The 21,833-nt window shown below is 36.2% G+C and overlaps 1 protein-coding gene across 2 annotated transcripts in view; it reads left to right on the top strand.

The window, feature by feature from the left end:
* Positions 1-21,833, top strand: part of rell1 (RELT like 1) — a 31,233-nt gene that overhangs the window by 1,173 nt on the left and 8,227 nt on the right. For both annotated transcript variants that reach the window (XM_053498564.1, XM_053498573.1), the window contains 2 exons: positions 8,267-8,458; positions 16,304-16,378. In XM_053498564.1, coding sequence (XP_053354539.1) covers positions 8,267-8,458; positions 16,304-16,378 — 267 coding nt within the window. The remainder of the gene's footprint in view (positions 1-8,266; positions 8,459-16,303; positions 16,379-21,833) is intronic.

Here is a 21,833-nt window from a genome sequence, read left to right as displayed (position 1 = left end):
CAATGGTGGCTGGAGGTGAGTGGGATATATTAGGCAGCAGGTCAACCTTTTTTCTTCAAGTCGATGTGTTGGAAGCAGAACAAAAGTGGGCAAGAATAAGAATTGATAAGGATGGATAAGGAAGAGCCAACTTGTGATGGCTAGAGGACTGATGATTAATGGTTAATGCTGGTTGTGATGGAAAGTTGTGAAAAAACACACAGATCATTACTGTTATGTTGGCAAAAAGTTGTCAATATTAGGCAGGTATAATAATGTTATGGCTGATCGGTTACACTAGCAGGCAAATGTTCTGATTTATTTTCTACATTCTAGAACAAAACCTAAGAAATAACACATCAGGTATATATTACCGTAGGTAATTAAGTATACGGCATTATGTAATTAAGAAACAACAACCACAAGAGTCAGTTGTTATTTTAAGACGCGAAGGTTTTCTGGAATAGTTCTTGCAAGAACAATATTGTCAAGTGCATTTGCAAAAACCATTAAGCAACATGATTAAACTGACTCTCATGAAGACAAATCCAGAATTTACTTCTGCTGCAAAAGCAAAGTTTATTCAGCCTCAAAAATCACCAATTAACATCACCCCGGATTAGAGCTGTTATGAAGGCTTTACAGATCATAAGTAGCAGACGGATGTTTGTGAGGAAAAGTAAGAATGTTTTTTTCTTGTTTTTAAGCAATTAAAGTTTAGCTTTTAAAACTTTTATTAGTAATACTTTAACTTTACTTTAGCAGTCCTAATAGCACCTAGGCTTAGAATAAAAGGTTTCATCCATTACACCGCCGAACAGCTTAAAGTCTTTCAGGAGGCTCAGGTTGACTAGATTGTGACTCCATTGATGTTTTACCCTTTTTTTTTTTGTTTTTTCGTTACACCAAACTTTAAATGGCTGAAAGTGGTACTGTATTTCGAGATTTCTAGCTGTTTGTCTTTGGGCGAGTCCGCCCTCAGACTGACCAACACTCTGGCATCTCTAAAATTTACAAATGTCTGTGGAATTTTTACTTATATATTTTGTGTACTAGAATCTGAAAAGAAAGAATCAACTAAGTCATAACAATGGAAACTAATTGTTGTACATACATTTTATCCTAAGACTGCATATGCAATTGTGGACAAAATTTTGGGTGTTTTCTAGAGCCAGAATGTTTTTAAAATCTAAACTTTCCACCTATACAACTCATTTTTATTCCAAATAATTTTATATAATTAGACTTCACACAATGTAATATAAAGACATAAAGCTTAGATATAAGCTTTGTTGGGTTGTGATTTCCATCAGGAAAAACATCTTAGATATACACTACTACTTCATGTTCCTAAACCCCACTTTGGGAGCTTTTAGAAAACCAAACCAAAAAAAAAAAGAGCCCTTCTCTTCCAGAGTCAAATAATTTCCAAGTACCCATCCTGCACTCATCATCTTTAATTTTATGAGAAATGGTGTAACAGTGTCCTCATTCATGTTTTTTTTGTTCCCCCCCCCCAAGCTATTAGTGCACTTTAATCAAGCATTTTTCCACTCATTCACATGAACTGGGTGTTCTCCTGTTTTGATTCAAATTGCAGTTGCAGCTTCCATTATTTATGTATATTCTTTTTTTTTTTTTTTTTTTTTGTGAATCCTGTTCATTTGTGACTAGTCGATCAAGCTTATGGTTCTAATAAGTAAATAACAACTATAACATCTTTATACAGTGGAACCTTGGATTGCGAGTAACACGGTTTGTAAGTGTTCCGCAAGACAAGCAAAGATTAAAAAAAAAAAATGACTTGAAAAACGAACAAAGACTTGGTTTACAAGTATCATGTATCACACATGTGCTTCTTGTTTTGACGCCGAGCGTGATCACAACTGAGCCAACGTTTTTTTCTCTCGCGTGCGCTGCGGAGTTGTGGGTATTCGTCTCCCCTGCTGGGTCTTAGTGCGCGTCTCTTACTGGTATATTTACTATAACACTGTGACCACGTGTGTGTGCGTAAAACATATTTTGTGTTTGTAAGCACGTGTGTACTGTTTCTTATAGCACACGTGTGTGTGTGTGTGTGTGTGTGTGTGTGTGTGTGTGTAAAGCAAAAGAAAGTCTCATTAGAGAGGTTAAAGACCCATTTTCTCCCTCTCTAAGTGTCGGGATTTTATTTTTATTTTATATTTTGTATTAATTATGATGTATTTATTTTTTGCGCTGTGGAACTAATAATTTGAGTTTTCATTATTTCTCATGGGAAAATTGATTTACGAGTGTTTTGGAATACGAGCCCACTTCCGGAACGAATTGTGCTTGTAATCCAAGGTTTTACTGTATTGGTTAATAGTAATATACTAGTACAGTCAGCAAATATGAATATATATATATATTTTAAATGCTTTAAATACATAATCAGATTGTAAGTCCACTGATGGACTTTACACCTTTACTCTGAAAGCTAATTAAAGGTACACTACATACACCTCCACATGAAGAAGATACTGTACGTACTAAAGGTACAAAAGTACATCTTTTTTTTGTAGCATCCAAGTGAGATGGAAAAGTACAAGTGGAACCTTTAATTATGAGTGTAAAGTTACTCCTGAGCTTAGTCAGTAGTGCATTAGTAGAGCGCACCACCTGAAGGATTATAGATAAATGTCATTTGCATTACAGGTGGTATATTGTACCACCTGTAATGCAAATGGATATATAAATTTTAAAAAGTATTTTTAAAAAATGTGTTCGAAGTCAGTGTGACAATCTGTGTAATTTCCACACAAATGAATCACAATACAAAACAGTGTCAAAATTCCATTTATCTCTAATAAACAATAAATCAGAGAAGAACACATTGAGTTACTCTTGCATTACCAAGGAACAGGAATCTGGAGTTGTATTAAAATCTGCGGCTGATGTGGCCTTCTGCTTTTGTAGCCTGTCCACCTCAAGTTTTGTCATTTTGTGTGTTCTGAGAAGCTTTTTTTTTCTTCACAACAGTTTTCAAGAGTGATTGTTTGAGTTACTATATCCTTCCTCTTGGCAATCCGGTCATTTTCCACTGATTTTTCTTCTCAAGGAATTTCCATTCACAGAACTGTCGTAGTTTTTGTTTTCTCCCAAACTGCCAACACAAACTCGTGAAGGGGTCTTACTGAAATGGACAGTCAACGTTGATATTTAGTTCAAATGCTAACAAATGTAGAAAGCAGGTCAACCCATTTTAATAAATGTGCATTAATGTAAAACTGCTGATGTGAACAGAAGGATGTCTTGATAACAACAGTGTCATCGGGCTGACTCTAATGTAAACTAAACAAACCAGTCTGGGTGTGTTTTCAGGTGGCATATAAAGTGAGATGCAGTCAGTTTGGCGTATTAGTTTTCTTAGCGCATTTATTACACGTTGTAGTCATTTTGTCAGCAACTACAGAGATCCTGCCGAAGCTAGTGGTATATTCACAGCAGTTGATATGTTGTGAGGCATCTTGACATTTTTTTTATTATAATAAATGAAATAAAGCAGCTAACATGCAGAAATGTTCTTTCTTTCTTTTTTTTTTTTTTTAAACCCACCACATAATCACAAAGATGTGCATAGACTACGTGTTACTATCGGAGACTGAAGTTTTAAGAGTCTTTGAAACTTGAGTGCTTGTATCTGGATTATAGATTATATATAACCAAGTGTTATGTATGTGGCATTTTAATAGACACATTTGGATGCAGTTAAAGTGATATTAAAAAATAAAAAAATTAAGATTCTCTTTTCCAGTGTTACATCGTAAAAAAAATTTTTAATAAGAAAATAATATAAATATATAATCAAATACAGCGCTGCTGAGGGTTTGTGAGTGAACCTGTTAATAGTGAGGCTTATCGTGTAAGACTGAATAATTAATATTATGGAAACTAACCGTCTGAATGTTTAATTGTATATCATAATAATGTCCACATGATCACTGATCTTTTCAAGGACGCATCCAGAATAATAATAATGTACACAAGGATATAGGAAAGATCGATTTATTCATTTCCACACACACAAGTGCCTGAATAAACTGCAGCACTGTTTTAAGTAAGAAACCCGATCCTGCCATAACAGAAGAAAGAGGCCAATACTCGCCCTAAAGAGGCCTCTCTTTGGAAGCATTCATATCTCACAAGGTCCATCTTTTGGTTTCCTATTCTGACGTGTTCATATTCAGCTGACACCCCTGTACCTGCTGACGGGAGAGAGAGAGCACATCTAAACTGCTGACTTTTCCATTTTGCACCCCAATGACTTTTCACAAGGTGGGACAGTGTCCTTGTTCCCTGACTAAGCAAAATATGCTCGTCCTGTTTTGGTTCATGTGTCAAACCTAGGGCTGTGTAATAATGTTTAATTTATTAAGGGAGCTAAAAAAACGTAACTGTACTTAATTGCTCAGCTCTAGGGAGAAAGTAGTTCCTAGAAAGCAGTCTCTCGTCTGACTTCTGCTTTGTTTTAGCATGACATTCTTTTAGTCTGTGTGCATAAGACCCTGTTTCTAACACCACAGATTGATTTCTGTTTTCTTAATATCGCACAGTTTGGCTTCAGTTGAAGGTCACAGCTCAGGAGGATGCCTGGTACTCTGTCCATCCGTGAATTATTTACACCTTTTTTTGCACAACTGCTCACTTTAGACAATAGGTATCGAGACATTTACGCACAGACGGTTATTAAAGCCTGTCTGAGAGGTAAATGTGCAGTAACATGCACACACACACACTCACTTGTTCACATACGCATGTTGTGCCGCTGCAGTGGCAGACATTGCTTGACAAAACACTTATTGTCAGTGTTTGTCTGACTAAACAGATTGTTAGGGGAACATGGCATGTGACCACAAACTAACCAACAAGACTTGACAATGCCTTTCATATACTGCATAGTGCTAATCCCTTGACCACTAAACCTGACCAATTTTCTATAAGTTAAGATGATGTAGTTCAGGCACTCCTGGACCCTGAGTTCACACTAATGAGCCACTGATGGCTCTCCTAGTTTGTCTTCTCTAGGAGAGTTCTTGAGTCCACCGGATGATAGAGGCCATGCACAATAGCAGCTACAGTTGTTTGTGGCGCTTTTTGTGCTCCTGAGACTAATAAATCAGATCTCTGCTGTAGGACTGTCTGAGAAACTCTCTCAAGCCATCATTTGTCACAATAAATCAAAAATAAAAAAGACAAAGGTTGGATCAGACAGACAGGAGGGTCAGATGAGAGAGGAAAAGAGATGGACAGACAGGAGAGGAGAGACGGACAGAAGAGACAGAGACAGTTTGTGTATTTTGTATCTGGGTGAGTAATACTGCATGTCTCTGAGATTAACTTGGTGTCTGACTGACTAAACTGCAGGCAGGTGAAAGATTCACATTGAATTTCAGTATTATTAAAAGATGGGTGTGATGATTTGCCCTTTTAGAGGAATTTCTTTCACCAACTTAATGGCCGCTCGAATCCCTTCCAGCATAAGGAACGCAAATCTAAGCTTTAAAAGCCTCAGAGATGAGAAGATATAAATATAGATTTATCCACAGACCTTGGCCAGAAGACCTTGATGTGAATTTCCTATTAAAATTAAATTTTATGTCTAATACAAAGCAATGCAATACATGAAATTTAAAATATTTTATATATATAATTTTTTTTCTTTTTTTTTGGAATGTGACTTTACATAGCTGCCTTCTGTAATGGTGTGTGTGGATTTCTTTTTTCCTTTTAGATAGATTGTGGGTTAAACATTACTGAAAAGCAGGGCTGGTTTAAGTTTATTCAGATAAACCTGATATGACCCCTTGTGGGATGAAATGTATTCAGTTTTGAAACTTTTAGGGAAAAAATGAAATATTAGAGAGAAAAGGGAAGCTTAGCCACCCACTTGCAGGGATTCTTTTAGGCATGAGTCAGCAGTCTTCAGTTCCATCAACTCCCTTCTCACTCTCGTTATCAAATAGCATCATCTGTCTTCGTGTATATCTCTCTCTCGCACACACATACACACGCGCACGCACATTCTCTCTCTCTCTCTCTCTCTCTCTCTCTCTCTCTCTCTCTCTCTCTCTCTCTTACTGAGAGGTATAAAGAAACTCAGTGTTTTAACGTCACTGTGTACTTTATCTTTGCTACAGTGTACAGTCATTGGCGACTGGCCAGTACTGGTGTGAATTACTGGGTTGCGTGTAGACATCATTGTAGACCATCACGTGCATGCATGTCTAACTATCCATAGCTGAAGTTAAGGAATTATATTTACTAACTACAATTAGTAAGTTTAGACAGATATTCTAGTTAGTAATGTATTTCCTATATGGGTGAAAAATACCTATTCACGCAGCATAAAATTTTTAGCTCAGCCACTTATTAGCTAAATTTGTTTAGAATTGTAACAAAATCAGAAAAAAGATGAAGAATTCAGTATATTTGTAAAATCATCATACTAACAGAATCGCAATACAAATCAAACTGGCACTTGGGTATCGTGATATCATATCAAGTGGTCCCTAGTAGGGCTGCACAAATAATTTATCAAAGATCTTGATTCATACATAAATGCAATATCATTTCTGAATGACGGCGATTCACTTGCATGTATTTCCCTGCATTCACGTGTTTACTTATTTAAATTCCTTTATCTATAATAAATTCAATACTGTAAACTATGTACTCTATTACTCAAAAGTTTGATTATTTCAAAGCAATTCTGAAGACGTCCAAAAATATGCAATAATCTCTTTTGAACAGTTAATGTTGAAATGTATCTGCTACTCATGATCTGTAAAGCCTTCATAACTGCTCTAATCCGAGGTTCTATTAGCAAAGTGTTGATTGTTGAGCCTGGTAACTCTAAATGAACCCTAAATGAACTTCTCCCCTGCAGCAGAGCTATCATCATGGTGCTTTATGGGTTTTGCAAATTCAATTAGATTTTATTTATGTAGCGCTTTTAAAAGTGGTCATTGTGTCAAAGCAGCTTCACAAAAATGAAAAGAAAATTTAAAAAGAAAATTTATGGAAGTGTGTATGTGTGAGAAAAATGTGTCTAGATAGTAATGAAATTGTTCTTGATGAGCAAGCCAAGGGTGAAGGCGACAATGGCAAGCAAAAACTCTAGATGGCAATAGGAAGAAACCTAGGAAGAAAGGCTGACCTCCGTGTCTTATAATAACGTTGTTGTTACATAATTAATTGATTTCATATGTTATTTTATAGTATTGAAATCCATAGTATTGTTGTAGAATGTAGAAAATAAGTCACTAAACATGAACCAAGAAATTTGCAAGTAATCCCAAACATTTGTGCAGTTGTGTATTTAACTTCAGGCTACATGACATTTACCTTTAACATTTTAGTTTAAATGGTACGCCTGTTTTGGGTTTTGTAAAATAGAAGAGTCAAAGAGTCTAAAAATCTGGTAATCTGAAAGTATTACAGTGTAACACTGTGTATACTGTATAATTAAGTACAGTACCTGAAATATTTTTAGTTGGCTTACATTTATCATTATTATAAAAAAGAAAAAAAACTGACAAAATGCACATCACACAGTGTTTAGTTCCTGTTATTACTTATCAGTTATAAACTGCAGCCTTTTTACCAGCTTCCCTTTTGCTTTCTTTTGAAAGGTTATCCAATAAAATATCACAGCTTGTCATGTTACCACAGAACCAGAAAAGTCACGTCCACTGTCCAATGGCAGAAAACTTACATAAACATCTTCATGCAAGAAGTCTCATCAAACAGCCATTAATTTTTTTTTTTCCTCATAAAAATGTCAGATTAAATCAAGACCTTTTGAACAATCAGACTGAAGGATTTAACAGCACTGTCATCATTTTGTAGACACGTGTGTTTGCTGAAGGTCCCAATTTAAATTTATTCCCCCTCGATGAGGCTTGTTACTTGCTTGTTGAGGCTTTCAGACTTGCCCCAGAGGTGTTCAGTAGGCTTAAAGTCACAGCTCTGGGCAGGCATCTTCATGGAGCTTGATTTGCATTCATGAACATTGTCATGCTGGAACAATTCACCCCTCCTAGTTCTAGTAAAGGGAAACTGTAATGCAAACGGTCTACAAACTGTGCAACTGCATGCAGCAAAAGTTTTGGCTGAAGATCTATGTATGGGTGTGATGGCCTGGTGTCCATATACTTTTGAACATAAAGTGTATTGTGTACAGTATATACAGTATGGTTTACCTTTTTACATTTCTGTACGTTGAAAGCTGAGTACTGATCCATATTTTTGTGTATTCATGTTTCAGAGAACAAAACAGGTGAACATGTAACTCATCCTGAGTACATAGCCTTCGGCCTGGTGCCCGTGTTCTTCATCCTAGGCTTGCTGGGCATGTTCATCTGCCACATACTGAAGAAGAAGGGCTATCGCTGCACCACAGATGCCGAGGACCCTGATGAGCCCGAGGCTGAGGAGGAGAACAATCTGGAGGACAAGGGTAGGGAGGAGGTGTTTGGATTCTGTCATGCCTTATACAGATATCCCTTTTTTTTTTTTTCATTTTTTTTTTTTTATGTCCATTTTGTGAATAATACATTTTAAGAACAGAGATTAAATGGTGTGATTATCTAAATTGAAAGCTCAAACTTATTTATGTGGCCTCGCACCTCCAGGGTCGAGGGTTTGATTTCCGATTGTGTGTGTGTGTGTGAAGTTTGCGTCTTCTTCCTGTGCTTGGTGGGTTTTCTCCGGGGACTCCCGCTTTCCTGCCACAGTCCAAAGACATACAGATTAGGCTAAATGGTGTTCTAATAGGTTTACAATTTAACTTGCTACCAGAGGTGAAAAGAGTAATGAAATTTTTTACCCAAGTAAAAGCACTGTTACTTTAGTGAAATTTTGCTGAAGTACAAGTAAAGTAAAATCTACTCCATGTAAAAGTAAAAATAGTTTATTAAAAATTTATTTAGAGTAAAAGTTAGAGTTCCTTTTTTACGGGAGGTGGGAAAATATTATTTTTCATTTTCATTAATTTATTTTATTCTCAGTAACAAATATGATTTAAAATGTAGCAATAAGTACAATACGTCTAACAAAACATACTTATGTAAAAGTAAAATTACAGATTTTAAAAACTACTTTAAAAAGTAGAAGTCCACAAAAAAAAAACTACTCAATTACAGTAACACGAGCAAACGTAATTTCTTACTTTCCACCTCTGTCTGCTACATTGACCATATATGTAACACGCATGAGTGTTGAGTGGTTTAAAGAATGGTCAAGCATTTTACTTAGTTTAGCACAAACATTACTTGTTATGAGAGATCTGACGTCTACTATTTCTGCCTTTTCCTATACAGAGAGAACAAAATAGAAAAGTTTAATTTCTATCATTGAAATTTTACAGATATTGGGTCCCATTCCAAATTAACAAATAAGAATCAAGCTTTTTTTGCAACTGCACACACCACAGCATTTTAATTCCCTTTTTTGTCGTCCTCTAGATGTTCATGGTACGTTTACATTCACCCAACATAATACTGTTCAACCATATCATATATTCTCCGCTGCTGCTTCTACTACATGAAATCATGATCAGTGCTCTTCCAGCATTTGGTGAACAGCTTGTGACCCAGCAGGGGTATGCCATAGAGTCGATGGTGCATGAAATGCCAAGCTCAATCACTTCTCCATTTCCTAATTGTAGAAAAAAAGGGCTCCTTCCTTCCTTTTTTTTTGAGCTATTAACCAGCCTCTAACATCACGCCAACAATAAAGAATAAAATGATCAGTTATTTATAAATGGCCTAATTCTGTAAAGTTCTGGTTTAGATGAGCTTTAATTTTTTTAAGTTACAAATATACTTCATAAGTGTACAGACAGAGCAACTCTTACAGTACTTGCTTTACAGAGCAACCAAAAAAGTACAAATGTTTAATGTGTTTAAGACAAGCTGTTTAAGCAGAACCCATTGTGTTAAAAAAGATCATCAGAAACCACAAAGCACACCAGAGAGAGTATTTTTCTACTTTTTATTTAAGTAAGTGAGTGAATTCCAAAGCTTGGTAAGTGTGGCTCTGTAGGATCAAGCTCAGAACGGAGAGGGTTTAGAGAAAAGCATGGCCAGACAACCCGTTCTGGAAGATCTGAGTGAACAGTCTGTTAGTGGAGAGTAAGGTCGGGGAGTTGTGGGTCCATGAAGTCATTTACATGTGGTGATGAAAATTTTGGACTGTAACTTGTAGCCAGTGTGGTGCGCGAGGGACAGGAGGGATGTACGAACGGGGGGACTAGCAGTATACAGTACAGTAATATTTCATATTTGCTGCATTCTGTATGTAGCTGCAGAAGGTTTAAAGCGAGCTACGCTACAAGGGGCATGGTAGGGCAAGAAACCTCATCTGGTGGCCCCTAGGGTACCTTATTTATTTATTTTTTACTTTTTTCTGATTTTTACAGCGAACATGGTGCCAATGGAGGATGTTACTTTATAATTAATCTTAAGAGGACAGTTTACACGAACACTAATATTCCACTAATTATGGGAATAATGGCCTAATCAGAACAAAAATACATCATGAACAGTCGGATTCGACCTGGCCTGATATGAATTAATACATTCAATAGGTAAATATTATTATTATTATTATTATGTAAACCCTTTATCTGACTTTTATTTTATTTTATTTTTATAAAAAAATGTTGATATATATTTTTTTTTTTGATTAAATGTATTCTTAATGTTTGCTGCATGTAGGAATAACAATAGGTGACGTGACGGGTTGTTAAGAAAGGAACTTTTGCTTACATTCCTGATCGGTAAACTCGGTGAAAACAACACTCTGAGGAAGAGGCAACGATTGTTTTAGATTTCACACACAGTAAAGCATCCAGCCAATCATAGATGAGACTAAAATCACTGCAGCCAATCATGACACAGAAAGCAGAATTTTTCAGAAAAGAGTGGAAGTATTAGCCAACCTCAAAGTTGGGGGTAAAAGAAGAATTAAATTTCCTGCAGATTAAACATTTCACAGCACGCAGAAGCACTTCTGAGTAAATGCTTTGAGATCAGATCAGCGTCCATGTAAACCATTAATCTCTATAATCTGAGCACGTTCAATCTGATTTAAGGAATACTGTCTACGCAAACCGAGCTAGTGAAGCAGCGTAACGTCACCAGTCAACATAGCTGGTATGATATTAACTGTGTTTCGGTGCTGTTATGCGTTATATCCTTGTACAAATGAGTAGCATTGTACAGGGATATAAAGTACTCAATGCTGCATTATCCTAGACATGTGTCTTCTAACGTAGTCATACTGCCAGACAATTTGTGTCCTCCACCTCTAACACATTTATGAGCCGTTCTATTCATATAGTTGTACATGAATAGAATATACAACAATATATCGTTGTAAATGACTAGAATATATATTTTAATATATATATTTTTTGTTGTTATGAAACATGCATTAGTATTAATTTTAAGAACTGCAGACACGGTCACGAAGTGGTAACACCAGACTGTGCTGTTTTGGGAAAATATGAGCCGTACATGACCGCTGGAGTAATGACATCTGTCACAAGAGTGGCTAATGCTGGGATAAAATTTGGATGAAAGCTAGAACCACAGGAAACCAAGGCAGATAAGGTACCTGTAACTATCTAAATATATGACAAAAATCTCCATATTCATGATAAGTACTATCTTCGCTGTATAGTAGTCTATTTTCAGAGTTAATTGAAGCACACAATCAGTGTAATGACTGTGGTATACACACCTGTCTTTAGCAGTTATTGTTCTTGTATGAATAGGATCAGTGAGATGAGTAACTGAGATTATGGTCGTTCTGGGATCACTGCTGTCAATGTCATGTCCTTGGCCAGGTTCTGCTAGATTCCTTAAATTCCAGATGACTTACTAAATAATGACTTCACATAGGGAGGTTATTTTCAGTAGACTTTAAATGGTGGCTCAATAAGACTAGCTTGTGTTACTGGTCAGTCATAATAATAGCTCACTTTTCACAAGCGAACAGAGGCTTGATAGGAAGGATAAGGGTGGAGTGTGTTTACCGTGGTTCGTTGGATATTCGGAAATGTGTCATTAACTTTGTGAAAAAATCATGAACTTACGATATATTACTCAGTGCATTTATAGACTCCGGTACGTACAGTACCGCTACACACACATGAGTAACGCGGGCCATTAATCATCAGGAGATCTCTGTTCTCATGGAGGGGACCAATGAGTCACATGATTGTTCAACATTAATGTATCAGCATTTTAATTCCTGTGTATAGTTTTTGGTTTTGGTTTGTAAAAACAGGCTGTTCGAGTTTCTTGTCAGATGTCGTGCATGTTTTTTTTTTTGTTTTTTTTTTTAAGTTTACAACAGCAGTGTATTCTGAGTGAAGAAAACGTTTTGTGAGTGCCGGAGTGTGTGCTGTCCATTTAAAATTGATTTTATGAAATACAAATGATACACAGTAAATCAAAATGGTCATGCAAATTATATGAAAGCCAGCATTTCTATTTATCAAAAAAATCCTATATATTAGTAATTCTTCTCCTTTTTTTTAATCAAGGCAAAATATAAAAAAATAGCAAATATTTAAATAAATGCAAAGAAATGTATGAATATATTATAATATCATGTATGTTATAATTCCTTACGTGTGCCCTATTTCCCTGCAGTATAAATGTGAGGTTGAGCTGATGTAAATGTGTTTAAAGAATATGCAAAATCCAAAAAACTACAAAAAAAAAAAGTTTGGCGTGTATGATATATAGTTTGAACTGGAGCTATAAGCACGCTGTCTGCCCACAAAGTGAGAAGAATGGTCAACTATGGGATGAGAACTCAATTGCTCAGTTTAGTTGTCATGTTTTAAAACCACTTGTATTGCTGAAACACTTGAAACATGCTTTATGAAAGTTGCAAGACATGAGGCCTTCCTGATAGGACGGTACACAATGCAATGTCTGAACTCCACCAGGTCTCTGACATTGTATGTTGTGGTTAGATGAAAACTATTTGGTCATGCAGAACCTCAGGAGGTTTGGTAACAAATGGAGGTTGCATAGAAGGTGATGCCCCTCATCTGTAAAACATGGAGGTGAATCAGTGACACTAGGGGTTCAGCTCCAAACCTGGTTGTTTCTGCCAGAAGTTAGATGCTTAACGAGATGATTCGTTGGAGTGTTTTCAGATCAACATAGAAAGGGTTAAGATAGAACTAAAGCATAGGTTTTACAATCAGAATGTCTTTGGATGTTAAACCATAATAAAAATCTGTGGTCTGATTTAAAAAGGGAAGTCCACCTGCACAACAGCTGGGAAAGGGCGTTTTCCCATTAGGGCCTCAGGATCGTTTTCCGACAACATTTAGTGCTTTAAGTCGGCTTTATTTTGATCTGTGAGAACATGGTCGTTCCACGCTCGGGAGACGTGCTTGACAGCGTACTTGGGCTTGGGTTGAATCAGATGTGGAAGCAATCTTACCTAAGCACGAAAGTAGACTGCTGTTTAGACACGACGTCTTCAGTGCGTTCCGGTCTACTGCAAAATCTGTGGGCGCGTAGAACACGGCAAACTCATCGTCTGACCTACACATTCATAGCTGAAAGTAGGGAGGCACACAAGTTTTTTGAATGTGACAGAAATAGCAATAATATTAGGCATAGCATGAAAGTTATAAGAACTTGTTTATTCTCTTTTTCTCTTTGTTGGTAGTTCACAAACCAAATAGGTGCACACGGCCAATCTGCTGCATCGGGGAGTGTAAATGCAAGTGTGCCCAAGATCAAATAGCAAAAATAATGTGAACCCTGACCAGCGGGCCAAATAATTCTGCTGAGCTAAACCCTTACAAACCAATAGAACGAACCAATGGCGGTAATTTGGAACCAGTGTTTTATAAAACTTTTAGCCACACAAGAAGCTAAAAAAGTCAGGTACAACGCTACCACGTTTGTTTGTCTGTCTGTACTATAGATACAACTGTTTAACTGAACAGGTTGTACTGGCTTTTTAAGTGACATGTCCCTTATTAAAGTAGATAAAGTAAACTGCACAGGAGTTGTAAAACATTGTGAGATGTTTTCTGTCGTCGTTGTTAGTAAAGTATAGTTCTTTATAAGGTTTGTCCAGCACCACATTTTCGCACAAGTGTTACTCTTTGCTCTTTACTGATTTATATTTCTCTGTACATTGAATAATGCTGAAGGCATCCAAAATATACAATAATCTCCTTTGAACAGTTGATTTCAAGCATCTGTCTGCTATTTATGCTTTGTAAAGCCTTCATAGTGTGCGGTCATTCAAATTAAAAGAGCCTTGATCGGACTGCCTGCTTTATGTCTGAAACACTGGCCTCCCAGAAACTCCTTTAACGGTACAAAGATGTGGAAATGGCTTGGATGCAGGTCAGAACTGTACTGAGGATGTGGCAATAACTCTCAGCCGAGTTCCTGTGTGCAAATGATGCAGTAGTCTGTATGAATCTGTGCATCGTCTTGAAGGAAAAACGCATCTCTTGTGACCAATCCAGGCTCTGAGCCACCTCAGCTGGGGTCATTATTTATGGACGTACAGAAACATTTTCACCATTCAATTATTTTACTGCAGTTAAGAATCTCATGACCATGCTGTTCTTGAAGTCTTCTGTAAATGTTATTAAGTTCATGCCTTCATTCATGAGAAATTACATCACAAGTCCCAGTTTGACCTAAACTCCTAAAGTACAAACTGTTCACATGTTCCCTCACACCCTGACCCCTCACTATTGCTTTTCTCACTGCAGTTCAGCAAAGCAATGTGCGAATGTCGTATCATGTTCTACTCAACAGGTCTGGTCTGTTTCTGACTTGTTCGGTCTCTTTCTGACTTGTTCAGTCTGTGGGTAAGAACTATGTAAAATCTAAATAACGAGCCAAGTATCAACATGTACTACAGGAGGAATTGGAAATGAATGATTGACTGCTACTATATATTTAAGATATAGTCAAGGATAAGCAATCATATATTTTTAATAATTTATAAAAGTTGGTTATTTTATATGTTATGCATATAGCTTAGCAGTCTGGATTCATAGGCGGAAAAGCATTTAACAATGTAATTTACAGCAAGTGCTCAAATTGAAGGCCTCTCATTTTACAGTAGTTATGTACATGATGAATACAAGAACATTAAACATTTCTTAATGTATCAGAACCGATATTACACACAGAGATGATTTCCTCCTTTGCGAAGCCGGTCAGGGCCTGATCCTAATATGCTGCTGATTACTAATGACCCCTGTGATAAAAATCAAGTGGTATTGAGTCTGGTTCTGTTCCTTGTGTTTTTTTTTTTTTATTTAATTATTTATTTGAAGCCTTTCTGGTTTGCAGAAATATATAGTCACATTTCATATACGGCTTTTACCTTATGGATTCAGACTTTTGAGCCAACCTTCAGTAATATCAATGAAATTCAAAAGAGAAAGTATGCTTGTGCCGTTTTTTAATTTATTTTTGTTATTAGTATTTTAATGTTTTGTCCTGTTTTTTATTTTGATTAGGGATTTATTTATAAGGTCAAGTCTAACAGAGATTCATGGTGATTTTTCTCATGATTGACAGCATAAATCCAATTAACATGAACACAAGAACGATGAAGCTTAAGCATCCTTAAGCATCCTTGAATGGCGGTCTCGGCTGACTGCTGTTGTTCCCATAAACAGTCAGGGGAGAAAACCCTGCTCCTTGAAAATCGACGGATAAGTTGTCTCCAACTTGTGAAAGACGCATCCTTTTGTGAGAACTGGCGGAGTTATTGCCACATCCCCTGTATAGCCCTCACCTCCCTCCAAACCATTTCCACGTCCCATTGAAATAGTTTCTGCGAGGCCAGCTGTTCAGGCATTCCGATCTTGTCTCAGGCATGCTGAGGAAACCTTGATGTTACCCAAGCACTAGTAAAGCTAGTATAAGTGCATTAGTGTAGCAGGGGATTATAGATGAAGTACATTTTATTTTTACTCTTATGGAAATGGAGAAATACATTTACAGTAGTTTCTACTTCCATAACTGTGTTCTGTTATTTTGCACAATCAAAGGTCTCCATGGTTTGACTTAAACACCAATCATATTTTCAGTTGGGTGCAAGATCTCCTCTGTTGAATCATTCTGACAGACTGCATGACACAAGATCCTTGTTTTAGAAATTATTCGCTCCACAGCATGAGTTGAAATCTGTAAGGCATGACTTTCCACTTCTTCTTAGAAATTTTGTCACATGCTTATTTTATCTCCTTTGAATGATCTCAAAGTCTCTTTTGTTTCTGTCCTTGCAGATATGAATGACACCTACAGTGAGGGCAACACAGACACCGTGGGCCAGATCGTTCACTTCATCATGTCAAACGAAGGTAGGAAGGGGTGAATGAATGTATGAATGAATGAGTACACATTGCACTGTGCCAGTCATGTGCTACAGTGGACAGACTGACCTAAGGAAGGGAGTGAAGTGTCCCTTGTGAACTCCAAAGAGTACTGAAGATGTAATACAGTCATATCTGTTTCATATGTGTGATTGACAAAGACATTAATTTCCACATGTTTTGCATGAGGTAAGAACAGAAGTTCTGAAATTTATGTTAAAAATGTAGACTTTAAAATAAGTAAATGTTGATGCAACTTGTAATAGGAATTAACACGGAGTAAATTTAGTCCATGAGGTACAGCAGTTGCCAAACTTTCAAAAGTCACACCCTGATTTTGTAGATGAGCCAACAGGAGTGCAGTTAGTAGGACACACATGTTTGCACTGGAAAAAATGAGTAAATAAATTAGGAATAGATTCTGGTTCCTTCTGACTAGTCAGGACATGGACAGTTTAAGAGGAAATGTGCCAGAGAATAATGCCTTACAGTGATTTAACAGATAAGATGGGTTTTTTTAATTAGTGAGAAACAACAAACGTCAAATATTTTATTTCCTCGATATAGTAAATACAATATTTCAAGTCAATCAGTTGTTCTACATCACTAACTTTACAGTACCATTCAAACATTTTGACACACTTTCTCCTTCAGTGGTTTTCCTTATAGTTTTCAAAGTTGTATTTTAATTCCATACATGTTCGTTCATAGTTTGTATGTCTTCAGTATTATGTAGTAAACAAGGTGTTAGATTGTCCACAGTATCTCTAATTAGTTTTAATAACGGCTATGTATGTTCATGGCATTCTCACGAGGTAGTTATCTGGAATGGTTTTCATTTCCCTTGTGTGCCTTGGGTTAGTAAAGAGTTCATTTCTGACATTACTTGACCCTCTTAATTTGCCATCAGTTTTCTTGTGCAGAGGAAGGGTGGATACAGAGTTAATAGTCTTTTTATTGCTACTACAACTACTGTACAACTACATATTATGGCAAGAAACAGTCAGTTAATAAAGATAAAACAATCCATCATTGCTTTAAGAAATGAAGGTTATTCGATCTGAAAAATCTCAATAACTTTCAATGTATTCCCAAATATACCGTCAAACACTATGATGAAACTGCCACGAAAGGAAAACCAAGAGCTACATCCGCTGCAGAGAATAAGTTTTTTTAAATGACCGGTCTACGAAAGCTCACATAAATGCTTCTCAGAGTTCAAGCAGCAAATGTATTTTATCATCCACTGTTCAGAAGAGACTGCTGCAATTTAACCATGAAGGCCTTATTCATGCGATGAAACCTTTACTTCGAAAGGACAAGATGCAGAAGTGACTTAACTGGCCCAAAAACACACAGAATGGACATCAGATCAGACCTTTGGTTTTTGAATTTTTTTGGGGTTCTAATTCCTGTTTTCGTTAGAATATGTGGTTCCCACTGTAAAGCATAGAGAAAGAGGTGTGATGATGATGATGGAGGTGCTTTGAGGTGAACACTGTTGGTGACTTAATCAAATTTGAGCGCCCACTTCACCAGCATGACTACCCCAGCTACATGCCATCACATCTGGTTTGCCCTTAGTGGGACCATCATTTGTCTTTCAACAGGACAATGACCCCTAAAATGTTAATTAAGTGATATTTGTCCAAGAAGGAAAGTGATGGAGTGCTGCATCACATGACCTGGCCTTCACAATCATCTGATCCAAATACAGTTGTGATGGATTGGGATGAGTTGGACCGGACAGAGTGAAAGAAAAGCAGCCAATAAGTTCTCAACACCTCTGAGAACTTCTTCAAGATTGCTGGAAAATCCTTCCAGGAGACTAGCTCATTAGGCTGACTGAGAGAAAAAAAAAGAAAAATTTTGAATAGGATGTGTCCAAACTTTTGACTTGTATTGTATGTCACCATTGGTTTTGTCACAAGTGGTTGTATTTTCTGAGGTTTTTTGTTCTGTAATCCGCAGTTCAGGTGAGTTGCATCTAAGGCTCCTGAAACTGTAAGCGGACCATATGAAGTCATTCTTATTTACAGCATGCTTGAATCATTTTGTTTTTCTTTTCTCTTGAGATTTAAAAAAAAACTAAACAACCAGATGACCACATGTGACACATCCAGAATGGTAGTGCTTAATGAATAATAAATTAGTTTCCAAAAAATTTACTTATTGTTTAATTAATAGCATTATTGGATTGTTTTTCATGCTAACTCACAAAATTCTAACATGGTCATTGGCAATTACTTATGGACATGAACAATAAGCAAAATGGCAAAACCTCCATAGTGTAAGAGCATTTTGCTAATAACTCATCTAAAAACGTTGTTAACTGCACACATTCTTACCTGGGGTTTCATCCTATCAGCAAATCAAAATCTGTGTTTCTGATTTACTGACTGATTAAAAAGCTGACTTAATAGTCGACTAAATCAGAGGCTTTGTTCTGGACTTGTCTGTAAATCAAGAAGCAAGATTTAATCTGTTTTCTTGAATATCATCTTAACTGCCCTGCCATATTTGCCTTTCGCAGTCCTTAAACTTTTAGTAATTGTATTTTATTGCTGCAATTTATTTACACTTGAGTTTAGATTTCAACGTTAAAATTAATATTGGAGCTATTGGTTTATCTTTCCATCACCAGGAAAGTTTACTGATAGACATTGTTGCTTGAGGGATTCATCTTGATTATCTTTATTAATACATACCACACAACTAAAACAGCTAAATTTCAAAATTGAGAACTAAATAAAAGCCATCGAGTAATCGTTGTATGATTTCCAAAGGTGATAAACCACCAATAAATAGATTTGACTAGTAAAATAGTTGTTGGTTGCAGTTCATTTATCACATGTTGGAGGTTGTAACGGATAACACAGAGAAAATGAGGCAAAGCATGACTTGCATTATTTCTGTATAACAATGTTTTGTGGAGGACGTTATTCCACTAACGCCAGAATTATTTGCCTAAGATCGCAGTGTTTAATTGATTATTAAATTACACACTGCTATTTTTAACAGTTAAACAGTTCCTGTTCTCACTTATGCTATAGCTGCATTAGACAGTCGTTTCCTAAGCAGAAAGGATGAACTGCTTTTATAAATGTTTCCTAATTAAAGATATTCCCATATCACTGATGAAAATTTTTAGTTTGTCTAACAACATTTGAATTTGTTTATTACTAGTCGTACATGATCATGTTACAGCTAACTACTGTCTGAGCCATGAGGCAAATACTGCACTGACCGGATTGAATTATTCAGCTATGCTGTGACATGAATCAGATTGAATCTGTGTATAAAGAAAGAATAATTTTATGCTCAATCCAGTGCATATTTATGAGCTCTGCTACTCTCGTGTCTCAGTGCTGCCATCTATCATTGCTCCTAACAGAGACGTCTCTAAATTATAGCTTATTATGCGTTTTTAAGACTAAAACATTTCTGTGCATTTCTCCCATTCTTAAGCTTAACTGTAAGTATAAGTCTTCTGATTTTTAATAATGTTTTACAAAAATGATTAAAGCACCAAGATTTTTCTCCCGGAGACCAGGTCTTTATACAAAATGAGGTAAAAATACTGAATTTGATCCATGTGCAGTCTATCGTAAACTGGGGCCTTTCTGTGTTATACACAACTACATTGGAAATACACAAATTATGACATGTACATAATCCCATCACCGCAAAATATGGTAATTAGTGTAACCATTAACGGTCAGTATGCAGCAAACTGGCTATATACTTATAATTATTTTAACCCAATTTTGCTGCTGTAAAAATGATGGGGTGTTTAAAAAAAATCTGTAATATAATATAGATTTATAATAGTTGTATAAATTCTGAAACGCTCACAGCTGGGAAATGAGAGACAGTAACTAGCTACGCTTACATGGAAAATATACTTACTATCTGACTGCAATCATTCTGATTAGACATTCCTACATAACTCTTTACATGGACATTGTCTTGTGTGTTTTCACGTTTAAAGCACTTAATCAGAATAAAACATGCACTGCTGTAAAGAGTTTATATATATATATATATATATATATATATATATATATATATATATATATATATCTTCAGCTTTGAGATTAGGTTACGCTTCCCATCTTTTGGCAATAAATCCTGCCTGATTGAAAATTGAAATGAAAAGAATTGACGTTGAACTGTAAACAGAAGTCAGGTGATCTTAATTTGGCCAAAGCCATGGGTCTGTCTGTCTGACTGAGCATGCATGGGGCGTTTTTGTCTGTGGGCGCTCTTCCGGCCAGGCCTAACCTACTGTAGCAAGGATTTAATACCTTAAAAAAATATTAAAGTAACAATGAATTAACTATTTGCAGATAGCAATTCCAAATTAGCTGCATGAGTTTTATTAATAGAAAGCATGGGTTATGGATCCTGAGTGTAACTGCTAATGCTTGCACTACTATCCCTTTTTGCAGAGTACTGAATTTACTGAGTAAAAACTATAAGATTTGTTTAGTAATTGTGCAAATTTACTTCCTGTTAGTGTTCTCATTTTGCTGTACATCAGTGAAACCTGAAAAATCCCTTATTTTACAGGGGTGGGTTAAACATTTTGCACTAGCTGACAATAAAATTAAAATGCTCTAAATCGATAAATATAAATGTTAGTCTTTCCTAAGATACGCACACAGTGTTTGTCGAATGGATCTTTATTTAATAAATTGACTGGTCTCATAAAAACACGCTTCATAAATACATCACCAGCCTCCCACTGCATGAGTAATGTTACTGTGTGCTGACAAAAAGGGAAATGAAAGACTTGCTTAATCACTGTGTTTGTGCCATTCTCTGAAGAATCATGTGAGCTGTTCAAGCTTAAGATGTTTGTTTTTTCTGAGAAGTACTTGGAGTCCCAGTTCTTTCTCTCTCTCTCTCTCTCTCTCTCTCTCTCTCTCTCTCTCTCTCTCTTTTTTAAATGCTTTCTGTCTAAAAAGCATCAATGTTATAATGACCTAATGGTGGGAAAGCATTTTGTTTTACAGGCCATGTAAACCTTTTATTATTATTATTATTATTATTGTTATTATTAATTATTTAAACAAGGCACTTATCACCAGAATCTCTTGCTGCTAGTTTCTTTCAAATGTTTTGTTTTTTTAGGCATCTTCTAGTTGACTCTGCATGTTAAGGCTTCTTTTTGCTGAATCAAATTAGACTGCCATCTAGTGGTGAGAACAATTGATGCAAGATTTAAATAACAACAAACAAGTTATAAAATGGAAAATATTGATGTACTGTAGTTATTTTTGACCACAAGACTGGTTAGAACTGGCTGGCTGTATTTTTCCCCCCCATACGCATAAATGGCTGAGGCTGAATGTTTTTAGGCTACATGCAGGTAGTGCCTGATTTCAATTTACTGGGAGCAAATCGTCAGCTGGTTCAGGAATTGATTTTGTTTTAAAAG

Source organism: Clarias gariepinus, chromosome 1, assembly GCF_024256425.1.
Source record: "Clarias gariepinus isolate MV-2021 ecotype Netherlands chromosome 1, CGAR_prim_01v2, whole genome shotgun sequence".
NCBI lineage: Eukaryota > Metazoa > Chordata > Actinopteri > Siluriformes > Clariidae > Clarias > Clarias gariepinus.
Note: the sequence above shows the minus strand (reverse complement) of the source record. Positions and strands in the feature narration are given on the sequence as shown.